At 44.9% G+C, this 17,076-nt stretch overlaps 1 protein-coding gene across 4 annotated transcripts in view; it reads left to right on the top strand.

Annotated features, from left to right (window-relative positions):
• The first annotated feature begins 486 nt into the window (after nucleotides 1–486).
• THOC5 (THO complex subunit 5) overlaps nucleotides 487–17,076 on the top strand; it is a 33,973-nt gene continuing 17,383 nt past the window's right edge. Inside the window, exons 1-11 of one of the 4 annotated variants that reach the window (XM_067015027.1) lie at nucleotides 498–580; nucleotides 1,286–1,431; nucleotides 2,617–2,748; nucleotides 5,541–5,684; nucleotides 6,790–6,903; nucleotides 7,052–7,149; nucleotides 9,029–9,175; nucleotides 10,562–10,676; nucleotides 13,900–14,032; nucleotides 14,768–14,800; nucleotides 16,883–16,960. In XM_067015027.1, the coding sequence (XP_066871128.1) occupies nucleotides 2,653–2,748; nucleotides 5,541–5,684; nucleotides 6,790–6,903; nucleotides 7,052–7,149; nucleotides 9,029–9,175; nucleotides 10,562–10,676; nucleotides 13,900–14,032; nucleotides 14,768–14,800; nucleotides 16,883–16,960 (958 nt within the window). In that variant the 5' untranslated portion in view covers nucleotides 498–580; nucleotides 1,286–1,431; nucleotides 2,617–2,652. Of the gene's footprint in view, nucleotides 581–1,247; nucleotides 1,432–2,616; nucleotides 2,749–5,540; nucleotides 5,685–6,789; nucleotides 6,904–7,051; nucleotides 7,150–9,028; nucleotides 9,176–10,561; nucleotides 10,677–13,899; nucleotides 14,033–14,767; nucleotides 14,801–16,882; nucleotides 16,961–17,076 lie in introns of all 4 variants that reach the window. The other 3 variants (XM_067015028.1, XM_067015029.1, XM_067015030.1) reach the window with 3 other exon arrangements.

Here is a 17,076-nt window from a genome sequence, read left to right on the forward strand (position 1 = left end):
GCCCTAGGGCAAATCGGGCCTAAAATGGGGATGAACTTGTGGGGAAAAGAGGCCGGGTAAGATGGGATTAATGCCCACCTTGACTTGCTGCTCTCGCTAGTGTGGGATGTTCGGGTGAGTATGACAGTGGTTAAGAATCCAGGTTATGGAAGCAAATTCACAAGTGTCCAAATCATGGCACTACTCCATTCTTGCGTTATCTTGGGCTCTCGACAAATTCATTCAACAAATACTTGGCTGAGCACCTACTAGTTGCTGGGCATTGCTTTAGGCGCTGGGGAAAGAATGAACGAGGCACATAGTCTTTGCCCTTGCAACTTCGGTTTCCTGGTTTCAGAGGGCAGCGTGAAGCTGCTGTCCGGCTGGGACCCGCCCAGACAACCCAGGTGCCAGCATCTCCTTGTCCCCTCACAGCCCAGCAGCCGTCCACACCGCTTGGTGGCTGTGTTTGGACCCTTCGCGCCCCGCTTCCGGCCTCCGCGCCTCACTTCCGGTGGGCCGCTCCTTCCTTCCGCTTCTCTATGGTGCGCGAGCCGCGGGAAGTGGCTTGCTGGACGGGGCAGGTCGGGGCTTCAGTGTGGTAAGGAGAGGAGCGGGGTGGGGCTGGACGCGCTGGGACTGGTGTGCGGACCTCCCGAGGGCGTTCCCGGGCTGGGGTCTGACCCGGTTTCTCCGTCCTCATTCTCCGGGGACCCCGGCCGCTCGGCGCCGCACTCTCAATTTCCTCCTGTAGAAAATGGTGGCTGCAGCATCGTCAGGCCTTACGGGGCAGCTTCTGGATAACGACCACCACGGTGGTGGTGATACCAGCTCACATTTATTATGCACTTGTGTGCCAGGCACTGTCTACTGTCTTGCCAAAGTCAGGATTTCCCACACTTAATGTTTTTCGGGTCCCTCTGAAAAATCAACTTACCTTGTACGATTGTTTACTAAAGGCTTTTAATTGAGTCACTTTAAAAATTTAAATTTACTTTAAAAGAAAAATTTAAATCTTTGCCATAAATAGAAAACTTTTCTCACTTGTCCTATGCAGAAGGTAGTGATAAAAATTAATGTATTTAATATGTAAAGTTATCGTTAATAATTGTGGCTAGATTTCATTGTTTAAGGATCTGAGATAGAGTCATTTTGTTAACAAAAGGACGTTGGCATTCATAGATCTTAAAGACTAACTAGGGAAATGACACGTTCTCCTTGAAGCAATCAGAAATTTCTAAAAAGAAAGGGATTAACTTTCTCCGTAGGTGTTTAACATTATTAACCACTCGTGTACCATCTAAAGCCCTGCTCTCAGATCATCTTCATCGCCTGCCCCGGTGGAGCGCCTATTAACCACTCGTGTACCATCTAAAGCCCTGCTCTCAGATCATCTTCATCGCCTGCCCCGGTGGAGCGCCTCCTGCATTAATGTCCACAACCATCTCTGAGGTAGGGATGGCTATTTTCATTTGATCTGGGAAGAAGTAGATGCAGAGAAAAGTGAAGTGACTTGTCCCAGGACTCATAGCCATGAAATAGAGGACTGGAGACTCCAGCCCAGGGTTTCTCTGACTCGACTCTGTTGAGGCATTGGCTCCCTCAATAAGTGTTGGTGACAGATTCACTGGGGTAGGGGGGTTAATGCTGCCCACCTCAGGGGCTGCTGGTGACAGTCAGTAGAAGTAGCAGAGAGAGGATGCTTTGTGATGGTAGAGGCCCATGAATGTATGTTCTGTTCTTTAAAATTTTTTATTTTCTATTTTATTTTATTTTATTATTTTCTTGGCTGCGTTGGGTCTTCATTGCTGTGCGCGGGCTTTCTATAGTTGCGGTGAGCAGGGGCTACTCTTCGTGGATTGTCTTGTTGTGGAGTATGGGCTCTAAGTGTGTGGGCTCAGTAGTTGTGGCTTGCGGGCTCTAGAGCTCAGGCTCAGTAGCTGTGGTGCATGGGCTTAGTTGCTGCGCGGCATGTGGGATCTTCCTGGACCAGGGCTCAAACCCATGTCCCCTGCACTGGCAGGCGGATTCTTAACCGCTGCACCACCAGGGAAGTTCCTGTTCTGTTCTTTTAAATTTTTGCATCAACCGGGGAGTTGATGGCATCGCCAGATGACGTGGTGGCAACACTACAAGATACAGTAATGTAGTTGTCAGGAGCACTGCTGTGGCATGGGTTGGACCCTAGCTTTAGCACACTAGCTGTGTGACCTTGGGCAAGTCACTCACCTTCCTGACCCTCAGTGTTCTCATCTGTAAAATGGTGCTTGTTCATATCTGAGAGGATCCTTGTTATAAGAACCAAATGAGAACATACCCTTGAAGTGCTTATATCAAGGTCCAGCACACAATGATCAATCAGTAGTGTTGAGAATGGGCTTATGTGCCTGGCTGAGGAGTTTGGTCAGTGGGGTGGTGGTGGTGCCTTTAAAGGAGGTTGAGATCATTTTGAACAGGCTGAGGGATGATTCCGCTTTTTACAGAGGATTAAATTGAGGCTTTGGAGGGTTGATGACTTTTCTTGAGTTACCAAGAGTGTAAGCAGGCACAACTGCTAGTTAGACTTCAGTATTCTGACTCTAGGAAAATCTCCAGTTCCAACTATGGAAAAGCTCAGGAGCTTTCTCCTCTTAACAGGTCTCTGCTGTTTCCTCCTGACTTCACCAAACAACCATGTCATCCGAATCAAGCAAAAAACGAAAGCCCAAAGTGATCCGAAGTGATGGAGCGCCAGCTGAAGGGAAGCGTAATCGTTCTGACACTGAACAGGTAAGATCAGCCAGGGCTGCTCTGCTGCTGATAAATTGCAGCTCGTGGCCAAACACCTGGCTGTGGGTTCACAGTAGCCGAGGGTCATAGGCACAACCTCCCAGGTGGCCTCTGTTTGACCAGATGCCTGGAATTCCCTTGGCTCTTCAAGACCTGAGTATCCACATCAGATTTAGCTGCAGCATCCCAAGAACCAACAAGCCTGTATTGGACATGATTAGTGCCTGAACAGAGAATGCATTCTAGTATGGTGTGTGTCTCCAGCTTTCCTGATGGTCAGCAGAAGGCAGTCCATCTGCAGCAGGCCACTAAGGCTTTGGAGATGTGACATCCCTGGTCTGCTACCAAGACAGTACCAGAACCATGTAGCTAAAGAACGTCTTCTGAGGCCTGAATGCTCTCGTAGTCAGCAGGTTCTTCTTGTGCTGTTTCTCTGTCCTTGAATCTGTCAAGCTAATTTATGACTTAACTATTTTTTTCTTCTCCATTATGGTTTATTACAGAATCTTGAATATAGTTCCTTGTGCAATGAAGTAAAACCTTGTTGTTTATCCATTCTATAGATAATAGTTTGCATCTGCTAATCCCAGACTCCCAATCCATCCTTCCCCTTGGCAACCACAAATCTGTTCTCTGTGTCTGTGAACCTGTTTTGTAAGTAAATTCATTTGTGTCATATTTTAGATTCCACATGTAAGTGGTATCATATGATATTTGTCTTTCTCTTTATGACTGAATTCACTTCGTACCTAATCTCTAGGTCCATCCATGTTGCTGCAAATGGTATTATTTCATTCTTTTTTATGGCTGAGTAGTATTCCATTGTCTATATATACACCACATCTTCTTTATCCATTCATCTGTCAATGGACAGTTAGGTTGCTTCTATGTCTTGGCTATAGTGAATAGTGCTGCTATGAATGTTGAGGTGCATGTATCTTTTCTAATTAGAGTTTTGTCCGGATATGCCCAGGAATGGGATTGCTGGATCATATGGCAACTCTGTTTTTAGTTTTTTGAGGAACCTTCATACTGTTTTACATAGTGGCTGCACCAGTTTACGTTCCCACCAACAGTGTAGGAAGGTTCCCTTTTCTTCACTCCCTCTCTAGCATTTATTTGTAGACTTTAATAATGGCCATTCTGACTGACGTGAGGTGGTACCTCATTGTAGTTTTGATTTGCATTTCTTTAATAATTAGCGATGTGGAGCATCATTTCATGTGCTTCTTGGCCATCTGTATGTCTTCTTTGGAGAAATGTCTATTTACTCTTCTGCCCACTTTTTGATTGGGTTGTTTGGTTTCTTGTTATTGAGTTATATGAGCTGTTTGTATATTTTGGAAATTAGCCCTTGTTTGTCGCATCGTTTGCAAGTATTTTCTCCCAGTCCGTAGGTTGTATGACTTAACTGTATTGATTTTTTGGTTGGTTGTGGTTTTTGTTTGTTTTTTAACTAGAATAGAGAAACATACCAGCTTCAATTTAAATGGAAGATGATGCTTTCCTCAGATTTAGGAAATTAAAATTAATGAAGAACCTTATCCTTTGGGAGGTATTGATTCTGACTCTTTTTTTAAAAAATTAAATTGAGGTATAGTTGGTGTATAACATTATATTAATTTCAGGGGTACAACATAATGATTGATATTTGTTTATTTTGTGAAATGATCACCGAAATAGGTCTAGTTAACATCCAACATGTTATATAGTTGTTACAAAAATTTTTTTTCTTGTGATGAGAACTTTTAAGATCTACTCTCTTTTTTTTTTGTGGTACGCGGGCCTCTCACTGTTGTGGCCTCTCCCGTTGCAGAGCACAGGTTCCGGACGCGCAGGCTCAGCGGCCATGGCTCACGGGCCCAGCCGCTCCGCAGCATGTGGGATCTTCCCGGACCAGGGCACGAACCTGTGTCCCCTGCATAGGCAGGCGGAGTCTCAACCGCTGCGCCACCGCCACCGGGGAAGCCCAAGATCTACTCGCTTAGCACCTTTCAAATATGCAATACAGGGGCTTCCCCGGTGGCGCAGCGGTTGAGAGTCCACCTGCCTATGCAGGGGACACAGGTTCGTGCCCTGGTCCAGGAAGATCCCACATGCTGCGGAGCGGCTGGGCCCGTGAGCCATGACCGCTGAGCCTGCGCGTCCGGAGCCTGTGCTCTGCAACGGGAGAGGCCTGTGTACCACAAAAAAAAAAAAAAAAAAAAAAAAAAAAAGGCAATACAATATTTTTAATTGTAACTGGTTCTCTCTTAAAGAGATGTGTTTGTTTATTCCAAAGTCTGGGAGACCAATTAGGATAATTTAGTTTCTGCTAAAGCTTGATTTGACCATCTAAACACCCATCAGTAGAAATTTGGTTAAATGAATTCTGGTTCATCTATATGTAGCCGTTTTGATGGAGATTTATATTTATTGTGATGGGAAATTGCACTAAATAGCATTAACAATATGATCCCATTTAATTTATTTTTTTTAATGTATTTATCCACAATACTAACAATGGAGTTACTTCAAGCTGGGAGGTGAGATTATAGGCAAGTTTTCATTTTGTTTTTGATACTCCTCACTATGTTCTGAATCTCTGACACCAAGCATGCATTACTTTATAATCAGAAAGAGGAAAAAAGGATTCTTTTCCATTTTGAAAAGAAGAAAAACATTTGATTTGCAGACCAGATCCTTTAGAGACCTCATTTGGGGCTTCATTGTTACTTATCTCAGCCTGGTGTCCCTGTTCCAACAGAGAGACTTTTACTCTCCATCCAAGGCCTGTATCCTTGCCTCCACAGGAAGGTAAATACTACAGCGAGGAGGCTGAGGTGGACTTGCGGGACCCTGGCAGAGACTATGAGCTATACAAGTACACATGCCAGGAGTTGCAGAGGCTCATGGCCGAGATCCAGGACCTGAAGAGCAGGGGAGGCAAGGATGCGGTAAGGAGTGGGGCTGGGAGGACACGGACCTGGTGGGTCTGCATGGATGGACCTGTTTCGCACCTATCAGAGCCCTTCTTTATATTGGTCTTACATCCTGCCATCATCAAGGGGTTAGAGCCTGAGGGCTCCAGAGACCTGCCTATTAATTTATTGTAACATCACCACCCAGTCATCAATTACAGTCATGAAAGTACAGGATAATTAATTTTTTCTGTAACTGTAATTTGATAATTCATCCAAATGATATTTATTAAGTGCCGGGCATGGAGAAATTATGGTACATGTCAATCACCATTGCTATTATAAGGCTAGATATGTACAAATAAATCATACAGACCAAAAATTAAAGTATTAATATTAAATGGAAAAAAAGGTTTCAGGGCAGAGAAGCAAAACAGTGTGACTGAAAACTAAATGGGTAATTTCAAAACAAAACAATCCAGGCTTCCCTGGTGGCACAGTGGTTGAGAGTCCGCCTGCCGATGCAGGGGACATGGGTTCGTGCCCCGGTCTGGGAAGATCCCACATGCTGTAGAGCAGCTGGCTCCGTGAGCCATGGCCGCTGAGCCTGCACGTCCGGAGCCTGTGCTCCGCAACGGGAGAGGCCACAGCGGTGAGAGGCCTGCAAAAAAAAAAAAATCCATATTTTTCCAGGAATCTCACTTATTTGTGCTTATACAGGCCAATATTGTTAACATTATTACATTCTATTTTACTGTAGTCAAGTTTTACAGCTGTAATTCTATTTTCATCTAAATTATTCTGTAATGTTGTTTACAGAGGTCAAGTTGTATGGCATGATGTTGCCGTTGTTAGGATCTCTGTGTACGTTGTGTAGAGACAGCTATTGTTTGCATTGGCTGCCTTTGCTCCATCTTTGATTCCTGTTACTTTGGTCCAAGCAGAAATTAGTTTTTTATGCCTGGGAACCTTAAGCATTCCCTTATACAGTCATTCTTCCATTTCCCCCTGACACTTCTTATGGTTCTGAGCTCCTTCCAGTGTCTGTTTTTGACTCTGGATGAGGATGAGCAGCAAGGAGCTGAAGGAAGCTAAGCCAGCTCCTGTTGTCAAGGTCTTTACCAGTTTTTTTGGTCTGTAGGCAGTAGAGATCGAAGATCGGAGGATCCAGAGCTGTGTGCATTTCATGACTCTAAAAAAGCTTAACCGATTAGCCCACATCAGGTTGAAGAAAGGAAGAGATCAGACTCATGAGGTAGGAGCTGAGAGATTTAACCCTCCTTTTCTTCCTTCTCATCCCCTCTTTAATCTCCTTTACCTCTTTTCTGAGTTTGCTGCTGCTCTGCTTTGCCCCACCCCACCCCAACTTGCCCCACTCACCTCTGACCTTGTCCTCCTTTCAGGCCAAGCAGAAGGTGGATGCCTATCACCTGCAGCTCCAGAACCTGTTGTATGAGGTGATGCACCTGCAGAAGGAGATCACCAAATGTCTGGAGTTTAAGTGAGTTTTGGAGCACAGGGCTTTGGCAAGATGGTCTGTTGGTAACTGCTTTTTCCTACATAGCTCAGTGTGAGCCAGTTTCTTTAAAAAGAAGTCAGATGCACTTGGAGACTACAGGATCTGGCGGAAGGGTGAATAGATCACTTTGAGTGGGAGAATTGGAAGCAGTAGTTCCAGGCTGCACAAAGAACCTCAGAAGCCTATCTGACTCTTTTGAGTTTTGCGCTCTGAACCTGGTGAAAAACAGTTGTCTCTCCCCAGCAGGCAGAGCGTTTGCATTACCAGTTTGATTCCTGAGCGCCCTGTATGGGAGCAGCTCACTTCCAGTTACATCTTTTTAACCTTTTGGCCCAGCTTTCCTCTCTAAAGTTCCAGCAATTCATTTTTGCAAATGGATTTCATTATTCGGAACCTGAACCTCTTGCTGCCTAGCTGCCTTTAGGTGAACAAACTACAGTTTGTCAGTGTCCTTGAACTCTGATGCCCCTTGGCAAATCCAAGCTGAGAGATGTGAAAGAGGAAGGAATAGACAAAATAAGAGAAGGGAACGTGTTCTTTCTTCATCACATCTATTTGTGTAAACTGAAAGGAGTCAGGTTTTATTTGTAATAAACTTGGGATGAGGGGGACCACGTTAGGCATTGGGTCTGGTGTATGCTGATTTTTGAGAGGTGTCTTTATCTGCTTCACAAATCCATCCACATAATAATATTTAAATACTAATAGAAAGTGAAATCCGCATCAGGTACCTGAGTTAATAGTATTGTACAATTGTCAGTTTCCTAGTTTTGACAATGTATTATGCTTAGATAAGATATTATCATTGGGGGAACCTGGGAGAAGGGTTCATGGAAGAAATAAACTCTCAGTTTAAGACTTACAAGAAGTTTCAAAAATAGTACTATTTAAAAAGAAGAAAGATATGATACTCCACTTGTAACCGTTGTTCAAATGTAAGCCAGCAAACCCTGTAGTGAGGCAGGTGGCCATGTGGAAGGATCAGGGGCCCTGGAATCAGACAGCCTGTGTTCAAATCCCAGCTCTGCCTCTCCCTAGCTGTGTGACCTTGGGCAAGCTGCTTACTAATGGAAGCCTCTATCTCATTTGAAAAATGGAGATAAAAATCCCCATCTCAGGGGCTTCCCTGGTGGCGCAGTGGTTGAGAGTCCACCTGCTGATGCAAGGGACATGGGTTCGTGCCTCGGTCCGGGAAGATCCCACATGCCGCCGAGTGGCTGGGCCCGTGAGCCATGGCCACTGAGCCTGCGTGTCCGGAGCCTGTGCTCCTCAACGGGAGAGGCCACAGCGGTGAGAGGCCTGCGTAGCGCAAAAAAAAAAACAAAAAAAAAATCCCCGTGTCAGTTATTGTGTGTCACTGTACATCAACAGTTAGAGCATCTAGATCTTTTCACATCTGGTCATACTATGTTGGATCTTCCCCATGCTATATTTAGGCAGTTAATAATTTGAACTTAAGTGTAGACTCTTATGTTTATTCCTGTTAAATGGCATTTCTTGGTTTCAACCTGACAATCTAGACCTAGACCATGGTGTTTTTATTTGATTCTTCAAGCTCTTAGCTCTCTTGCACAGCTTGGAGAGGTCTGTAAATTTCATAAGTGTATTTTTAGGTCTTCAGCTAAATCATGGATACAAAGCTTGGGCAACATGGATAAGGATCCTGTGGCATGTCACCAACTACCTCTCTTCACACTGAAACACCTGCTAATGAGCATTTGCTGAGAAGACTGGATTCTAGGTTCCTGGGTAGCTGTAGGCCAGGGCTGAGTTGATGTACACGGGGTGGAACTCTGGGCCTGTTTAAGCCACAGTTTGAGTTTCTGAGGGCAGCAGCTTGACATTGAGTTTTTGACTGCAGGTCAAAGCACGAAGAAATCGATCTGGTCAGCTTAGAGGAGTTTTATAAGGAGGCTCCTCCAGATATCAGCAAGGCGGAAGTCACCATGGGAGACCCTCACCAGCAAACCCTTGCACGTCTGGACTGGGAGCTGGAGCAGCGGAAAAGGTAGTGTTTCCTCCTTCCTGACCTTGTTCACCTGTGCAGACATGGGCCTTTATCCATGAGGGACAGTGCTTTTTCCTGACCCAGGATCAGATAGCAAAGCACTGTGGACCAGCAGAATAGTCTCTAAGACCAAATCCCATTTTGTGATTAATTCACACTTAGCAGTTCACACTTGACCAACTGTATCATAAGTGGGGTTGGAATTGCTTAACGCCGTTATGAGAAAGAGTAACCTTTCCTTTAAAATTTTAGTGCCTAAGACCTAAATACCTTTTGTATTATTAATCTGATTTTTTTTTTTTTTTTGCCTTTTCCCCCACCTGTAAGCATATTTGTGTGGCATTGCAAAGCTTTGCAAACATTATCTTAGAAGGTTGTACAACATTCCAGGGTAAATTGTAAATCACATAATTGTTCCCATATTGAATTGGACTTATAGGTTGTTTGCATTTTTTTGGTATCATAAATAATGCTTTGAGGCACCCCTTTATATATAAAACTTTTTGTACTAATAAAGAGCTTTTATTTATTAACCGTAAGTAGAAAGTCTATACTGTGTAATTTAATCTAGATCTTCCTTAGAATATGGTATGTATATTTTTTTCATCCTGGACTTTTTATGGTTGCATCCCTTCCATCATGGTGACCTTTTTCCCTTTCATGTTTGTACACGAGTTCCAGGGCTTTTGGTTGGCACATTGTTCTGTTTTCTGTCAGAGAAGCTGCTGTTTTGCCAATTCCTTGCCTTTTTCTGTTGTTGAGTGTATTTTGTGCCTTTGGTCTACATAATGAATTTAATAAGTACTGAGTCTGGATCTTAGGGTTTTTTAGCAGATGGGGCTGGCCTGTCACACCCCTGTCCAGTACATCACTTGCCCTTGGCTAAGCCATTAAGTGTTCCATTCCTGTGGCTCTGGTCTGGAATCTATCCCCACTCTGCCCCACTCAGGTCCATGGGCCTCATTTGTGTCCTATAGCTGCTGAGTCCATATATTTGTAAAAGTTCTGGGTCTAGCCTCTGAGGCAAGAAACGGAGCAGTAGGTGACACCAGTGGTCACGGGCATGGCCTCTGGAGGAGACAGGCATGGGTTCAGAGCCCAGCTCCGTGCTTGCTCTTACTGGATGACCTTGGGCAAGTTATCTACCTCCCTGAGCCTTCGTTTCCTCCTTCTGGGATAAAGTCCCTATCTTCCAGGATTTTTATAAGGATTAAATGCCATAATGCTTGTAAACCATTCTCCAAAGTGCCTGGCACATAGTAAGTGCTAGGTAAACATTAGCAGATAACCGTGACTACTGTCATTAGGTAGAGTCTGATAGTGAACAGGTGTGTTGGGGTGTCCCTGGAGAGCATCAGGCGACAGAGCTCTGTCTTCCCCCAACAGGCTGGCAGAGAAGTACCGAGAGTGCCTGTCCAACAAGGAGAAGATCCTTAAGGAGATTGAAGTAAAGAAGGAGTACCTGAGTAGCCTCCAGCCTCGTCTCAACAGCATCATGCAGGTGAGGGTCTCCCCACACCCCGCCACCTGCTCGGCTTTTGCTTTGCCTTCACCACTCAGTGACACATTGCTGACCTGAAGCCACCAGCAGCCACATCAACCTGTGGGTTTTGTCGGGTCTGTTACCCTAATCAGTGTTAGAGCACAGTGCAAGGATGGTCCCGTCTGCATACCCACAGCAGGTGTGATAAGGTTGTGTCCGATGTGGAGGAATTGCTGGCAGGATTGGCTCTGGAACGTACGCACACACGTACCTCGGCGTTTTCTTTTCACCCAGCGCCTATTCCGCGTAAAACGCTTCCACAAACTGTAAGTTTAGTTTACACCTTGCATGATCTCCACCAGCCCACAGTCCCAGGGTATCTAAGCATGCTTCCACAGATGTCTGTTAGATCCCCCTGACTGTACCTCAGGGGCCAGCTGCTCAGCAAGTCTACTCGTCTGGAAAGAACTTTACTCATATTTGAAAACCGTTGGGTACCTTAGGAGGAAAAGTCCCCACTTTACCTGTAAAATGTTATTTCTTTCTACATAGGTAACCTGATTTTTGTTTGCTTTGTGAAGCCAGATTTGATCTAAATCTTTATAGTTTTATAAAGCAGGGTAAATGGCTAATATGGAGGAACTTTGTAAAAGGACCCTAGTGAATTGAAAATTCACTTTTGTAGGATTTGGTAAGATCTACATTTCTTCTCTTCAACTCTAGGCATAGAATTAGAGTTAACAAAATATGCTCAGTAACACTTCATATAGGACAAAAATCAGAAACCAAAAATTTTGGTTGTACTTAAATTTTTCCTGTTAACTGGAAACACTCTGAATGCTCCTAAATAGGGTACAGGTTAAATAAATAGGGTACAGGTTAAATAAATTCTTGTGTGGTTCTGTCTTACACCTATAATGGAAGTATGGAGCATCCTGTTACTGACAGAATAACTGGACAGAAAGATCTATTAAATTATGAAATCAAAAACTGCAAGTTGTAGAACATGTAGTATAATCCCATTTGTATACCTTCATTTACAAAGTATTCAAATGGCTGTATATATGTGTAAGTCATGTATGTGCTTAGAAAAGTATGTTTTCACACCAAACCATTAACAGTTACCTTTCGTGGTTGGGAACTGGGAATTTTTGCCTTATAAACTGGAATACAACTTTTTAAAAAAATGTACATATGCTACTTTAAAAAAATAATTTTATATAAAGAAAAGCATACAACTCGTAAGCATACTCACAGTTCAGTGGATATTCACTGTGTACACATTTGTGAACACATCTGTGTAATCAGCACCCAAATCAAGAACATTAGCAATTTTCCAGAAGTTACTTTATTCCTCTCCCAGTCACTGTCCCCCGCCACCCCATAACCATTCATCTTGACTCTAACATCACAGGTTAGCTTGGCCTGTTTTTGTTCATTTGTTTGGTTTGGTTTTTTAATTAATTTATTTTTGACTGCTATGGGTCTTCGTTGTTGCACGTAGGCTTTCTCTAGTTGCAGCGAGCAGGGGCTACTCTGTTGTGGTGTGTGGGCTTCTCATTGTGGTGGCTTGTTGCAGAGCATGGGCTCTAGGCACACGGGCTTCAGTAGTTGTGGAACACAGGCTCTAGAGCACAGGCTCAGTAGTTGTGGTGCACGGGCTTAGTTGCTCCACAGCATGTGGGATCTTCCCAGACCAGCGCTCGGACCCATGTCCCCTGCATTGGCAGGTGGATTCTTAACCATTGTGCCACCAGGGAAGTCCTGGCCTGTTTTTTAACTTCTATAGATGGAATGATATAGTACATATTCTTTTGTGTCTGGCTTCTTTGATTCAACAGTTTGTTTGTGAGATTTATCTAGGTTGTTGTGAGTACTGGGAGTTCATTTGTTCTCATTGATGTTTTAGTGTTTGATTTGGGGTGTTTCCAGTTTGGGGCTGTTGTGAATAATGCCACTAGGAGCCTTCTTATATGTATCCTTTGGTGTACATGTGTACACATTTCTTTTGAATATGTACCCAGGAATGAAATTGTTGGATCGTAGTATGCTGTGCATATATTTAGCCTTGGTATTCAGTGAGACAATTTTCTAAAGTGATTGTACTGATTTTTGAAATTCCCACCATCACCATGTGAAAGTTCTAATTTTCCACATCCTTGTCAACACTTGATGTTGTCATTTTTCTTGATTATAGCCATTCTGGAGGGTATCTTTTATGGTTTAAATTTCCATTTCCCTGGGGACCAGTGACGTTGAGCACAGCATGTTTTATATACTAATTGGCATTTGGAATACCTCATTTGTGAAAGGCCTATTAAAGTCTTTTGCTCATTATTCTCTTGGGTTGCCCGGAATTCTTTATATTTTCTGGAGATGAGTCTTCTGCAGATATCTTTTCATTTTCATAATAGTATCCTTTAATGAGCAGATGTTCTTAATTTTAAAACGATCTAGTTATCAGTCTTTTCCTTTCTCTGTCCCAAGGTGATGGAAATATTCTTGTATTTTCTTATAGAGCCCTATTGTTTAACCTTCCACATTCAAATCTATAGTCTTCCTGGAAGTGAATTTTGTATATAGTGTGAGGTGAAGGTCACATTCTTTCCCCACATAGTTATTCAGCTGATTCATTTATTGAAAAGACCATTTTTTCCCCCACTGTTCTGCAGTGCCATTTTTGTCATAAATCAGATATCTGTATGTTTGGGTTTGTGTGTGCGTGATCTATTGTCTGTGCACCAATATCACACTGACTTATTACTCTAGCTCTATCAGAAGTCTTGATGCTCAATAATGTAAGCCCTCCAACTTAATTTTTCAGGATTATCTTTGTTATTCTTGGCCTCTTTTATTTACAAATAAGTTTTAGAATCAGCTAGTGTATTTTCATCTGCTGGGATTTAGATTGGATTGCATTGAATCCATAGATACTTTGGGGAGAATTGACATCTGGGCAGTATTAAGCCTTGGAGCCCATTAATGGCATATATCTCCATTCATTTAGGTCTTTCATTTCTCAGGTGTTTGTGTAGAGGTTGACACACTTGACATTTAGGTATTTGATGTTTTCTTGATGCTAGGTGAAATGGTATCTTTTTTTAAAGTTCATTTTCTTACTGTTTTTTGCTGCTATCACTTTCATAAATAAAAAACTGTATACTAAGTAACTAAGAAGCCACATGTTCCTGTGTGGACTGCCTATAAAAGAAAAACAAAATCCCTTCTTCCTTGCTCGCAGGCTTCCCTCCCGGTGCAGGAGTACCTGTTTATGCCCTTCGACCAAGCTCACAAGCAGTATGAGACAGCCCGACACCTACCACCTCCCCTCTATGTCCTCTTTGTCCAGGCCACTGCATATGGGCAAGCCTGTGGTGAGTATGGAGGCTGGGCAGGGAGGGGGCTGTGGGAGCAGCAGCTGTGGCCAGTTGAGTCATTTGGAAGTACCTCCTGCTGAGGAAAGCTCCCTGGCCCTACTCAGAAGCCCTCAGGGGTAGAGCTTCTGATAGATGCTGCCTCCCCTCAGCACTGCCCAGCATGGCTGCTTTGACCAGCTGGCCTGAGGCTGGACTAACGTGATGGGCATTTCAGAATGGATGGCTTTGAATCTTTGATGAGGCTGACTGGTCGGCTATTGTGTGCAGTGCCCAGGCAGCCTGTCTGGCTTCCCAAGCACTCACCCCATCAAGGCACACTTGGCAGGTGGATCCGTGCCTCCTGCTCGCTTCAGAGAGAGGGTTTGGTGAACACAGGTCCCAGCAAGCTGTCTCAGGCTTTCGCCACGCCCTGGAACAGGCTGCATGTCTTAACAGTGAATTACGGAAGGAGAGGAGGTGTCCTCATTAAGCTTGAAGGCAGCCCATGACTCCACTAGGATTTTGAGAAGCTTTTAGAGATCCTGCCTTTTGCCCTACTGCAAGCTTTCACCCAGCACCTAAATTTTTCTTCCCTACACCCACCCCACTGCATCAGGCAGACACACATTGCGCCAGTGCATGCCTCTCCTCCCAGCCATGGGCATCAGCACATTACTGTCTCTCTTCTTGTGTCTTCCTGGTCCTTTTGATCCTCTCCCTCCCCTTTCTTCTCCCTCCTGTTTTCATCATCAGCTTACATGAAATCCTCCCAGCCCCCTAGACAGGGTGAGTAATTTTCTTTTCTTTTGTGTTTAAACCCCAGCCTGTTTCCATTCCCATTTTACTGTAGAATTCCAGGAATAAACTAGTCAAAAGAACAGTCTAGCATTTGCCAGTGTTAATGGGGGCAGCTAGCTTGTTTGGGATGAGGTGTGATGGTTCATGAGGGTTGTCAGAGATAAGTTGGTCAGCCACTTAGGAATATCTCAGGGGCCTGCCACTTGGGGGGAAGTTAGTCATCCCTATTTATGCACTTGAACGAACCCTTTCAGGCTCCTGTGACTATCTGCGACTCTGTATACCCTTTTTTTTTTCTTTTTAGTAAATTTATTTATTTTATTTTTATTTGTTTTGGCTGCATTGGGTCTTTTTTTTTTTTTTTTTTCCGGTACGCGGGCCTCTCACTGTTGTGGCCTCTCCCGTTGTGGAGCACAGGCTCAGCGTCCATGGCTGGCTCATGGGCCCAGCCACTCTGCGACATGGGATCTTCCCGGACCGGGGCACGAACCCACGTCCCCTGCATCATCAGGCGGACTCTCAACCACTGCACCACCAGGGAAGCCTGCGTTGGGTCTTTGTTGCTGCACGCGCGCAGGCTTTCTCTAGCTGCGGCGAGGGCTACTCTTCGTTGCGGTGCACGGGCTTCTCATTGTGGTGGCTTCTCTTGCAGAGCACGGGCTCTAGGCACGCAGGCTTCAATAGTGTGGCACGTGGGCTCAGTAGTTGTGGCTCGTGGGCTCTAGAGCGCAGGCTCAGTAGTTGTGGCGCACGGGCTTAGTTGCTCCGTGGCATGTGGGATCTTCCCAGACCAGTGATCGAATCCGTGTCCCCTGCATTGGCAGGCGGATTCTTAACCACTGTGTCAGCAGGGAAGTCCTGTATACCCTTTTGAATGGAGAACAAAGGGTGATGGCCTGTCTGATCTCTCAGCGCTAGACCCACAGAGTTGCACAGAGGCAGGCCCAGGCATCGCTCATTGAGGTGTCAGGCCTGGTGCAAGGAGCAGGCCACTTAGCTTTGTGTTTGAGACACCAAGCTCAAGTTGAATAGACTTGGTCTTGAATCCTAGCTTATTTACCTCTTGCCTGTTGTATCTAACTTCCGTGAGCCTTAATTTTCTCATCTGTAAATGGCTAGAGTAATAGTATTGCTCCTATAGGATTGCTGTGAAGATTAAAAATTAATTTTTAAAAGTAATTTTAGTGCTTCCCTGGTGGCGCAGTGGTTGAGAATCCGCCTGCCGATGCAGGGGACACGGGTTCGTGCCCTGGTCCGGGAAGATCCCACATGCTGCGGAGTGGCTGGGCCTGCGCGTCCAGAGCCTGCGCGTCCAGAGCCTGTGCTCTGCAACGGGAGAGGCCACAACAGTGAGAGGCCCGCATACCACAAAAAACAAAACAAACAAACAAACAAACAAAAAGTAATTTTATAATTAAAATTCAGTCCTCTTAACCCAACCGGGCAGCCACCATTTGTTAAGTCCCTGTTTCATAGGTGCAGAAACTGAGGCTCAGAGCAGTGACATAACTTTCCAGGTTGTAAGTTTGGGAGTTGGTTGAGCAGAGACTCAGGCCGGAACTGGACTGCAGGTTCCAGGTTCCTCCCCACTGTCCTGCTGCCTCCCAGTTAAGTGTTAGGGTACCAGGCAGGTGCCAGGTGCTTAGTGTAGTACAGAACAGAGAATAAGAACTGAGGGGAGAACTGTTGTTTCCAGAATGTGGACAGTTACAGGTTCTGGATGAGAACCTTTAAGACAGTTGGTAGAATTGTGCTGTGTGGCTTTAGGCCATTGGTTTGGATTTCTGCACCTTGGTGTAAGCCTGAAAAGAGAGGCATTCACTCCTAGTCTCAGGTGATGCTTGGCCAAGAATCTGCATTTTGGGTTCCTTGTTTTCAGTAAATGATGGGAAAAAGACTTAGGTTTCCCACTTGCTCCTCTTCATCTGGAGAAAGGACTTTTGCCCTCCAGCCCCGGTCAGTAAGAAGCTGTGACAGAGGCAGAGGAAGTGCAGCCCCAGGGCGGGCCTGATCGTGTAGCTTAGCTCCTTCTCTCAGCAGCTTTCACAGGAAGCTGTTTCTTGCTCCTAGATAAGACATTGTCTGTGGCGATTGAAGGCAGCGTGGATGAGGCCAAGGCTCTGTTCAAGCCTCCCGAGGACTCCCAAGGTAAGTGGTGGTCAGGATCCTCCCCCATGTCTACCGTAGCTGGTTCCAGGGATGCCAGGTCACCACCCAGGGCCAGTGCTGGTCCTTTGGTAATTAGCTGTACTGGTTCTGTGTGG

This window comes from Kogia breviceps, chromosome 15, assembly GCF_026419965.1.
Source record: "Kogia breviceps isolate mKogBre1 chromosome 15, mKogBre1 haplotype 1, whole genome shotgun sequence".
NCBI classification, from domain to species: Eukaryota; Metazoa; Chordata; class Mammalia; order Artiodactyla; family Physeteridae; genus Kogia; species Kogia breviceps.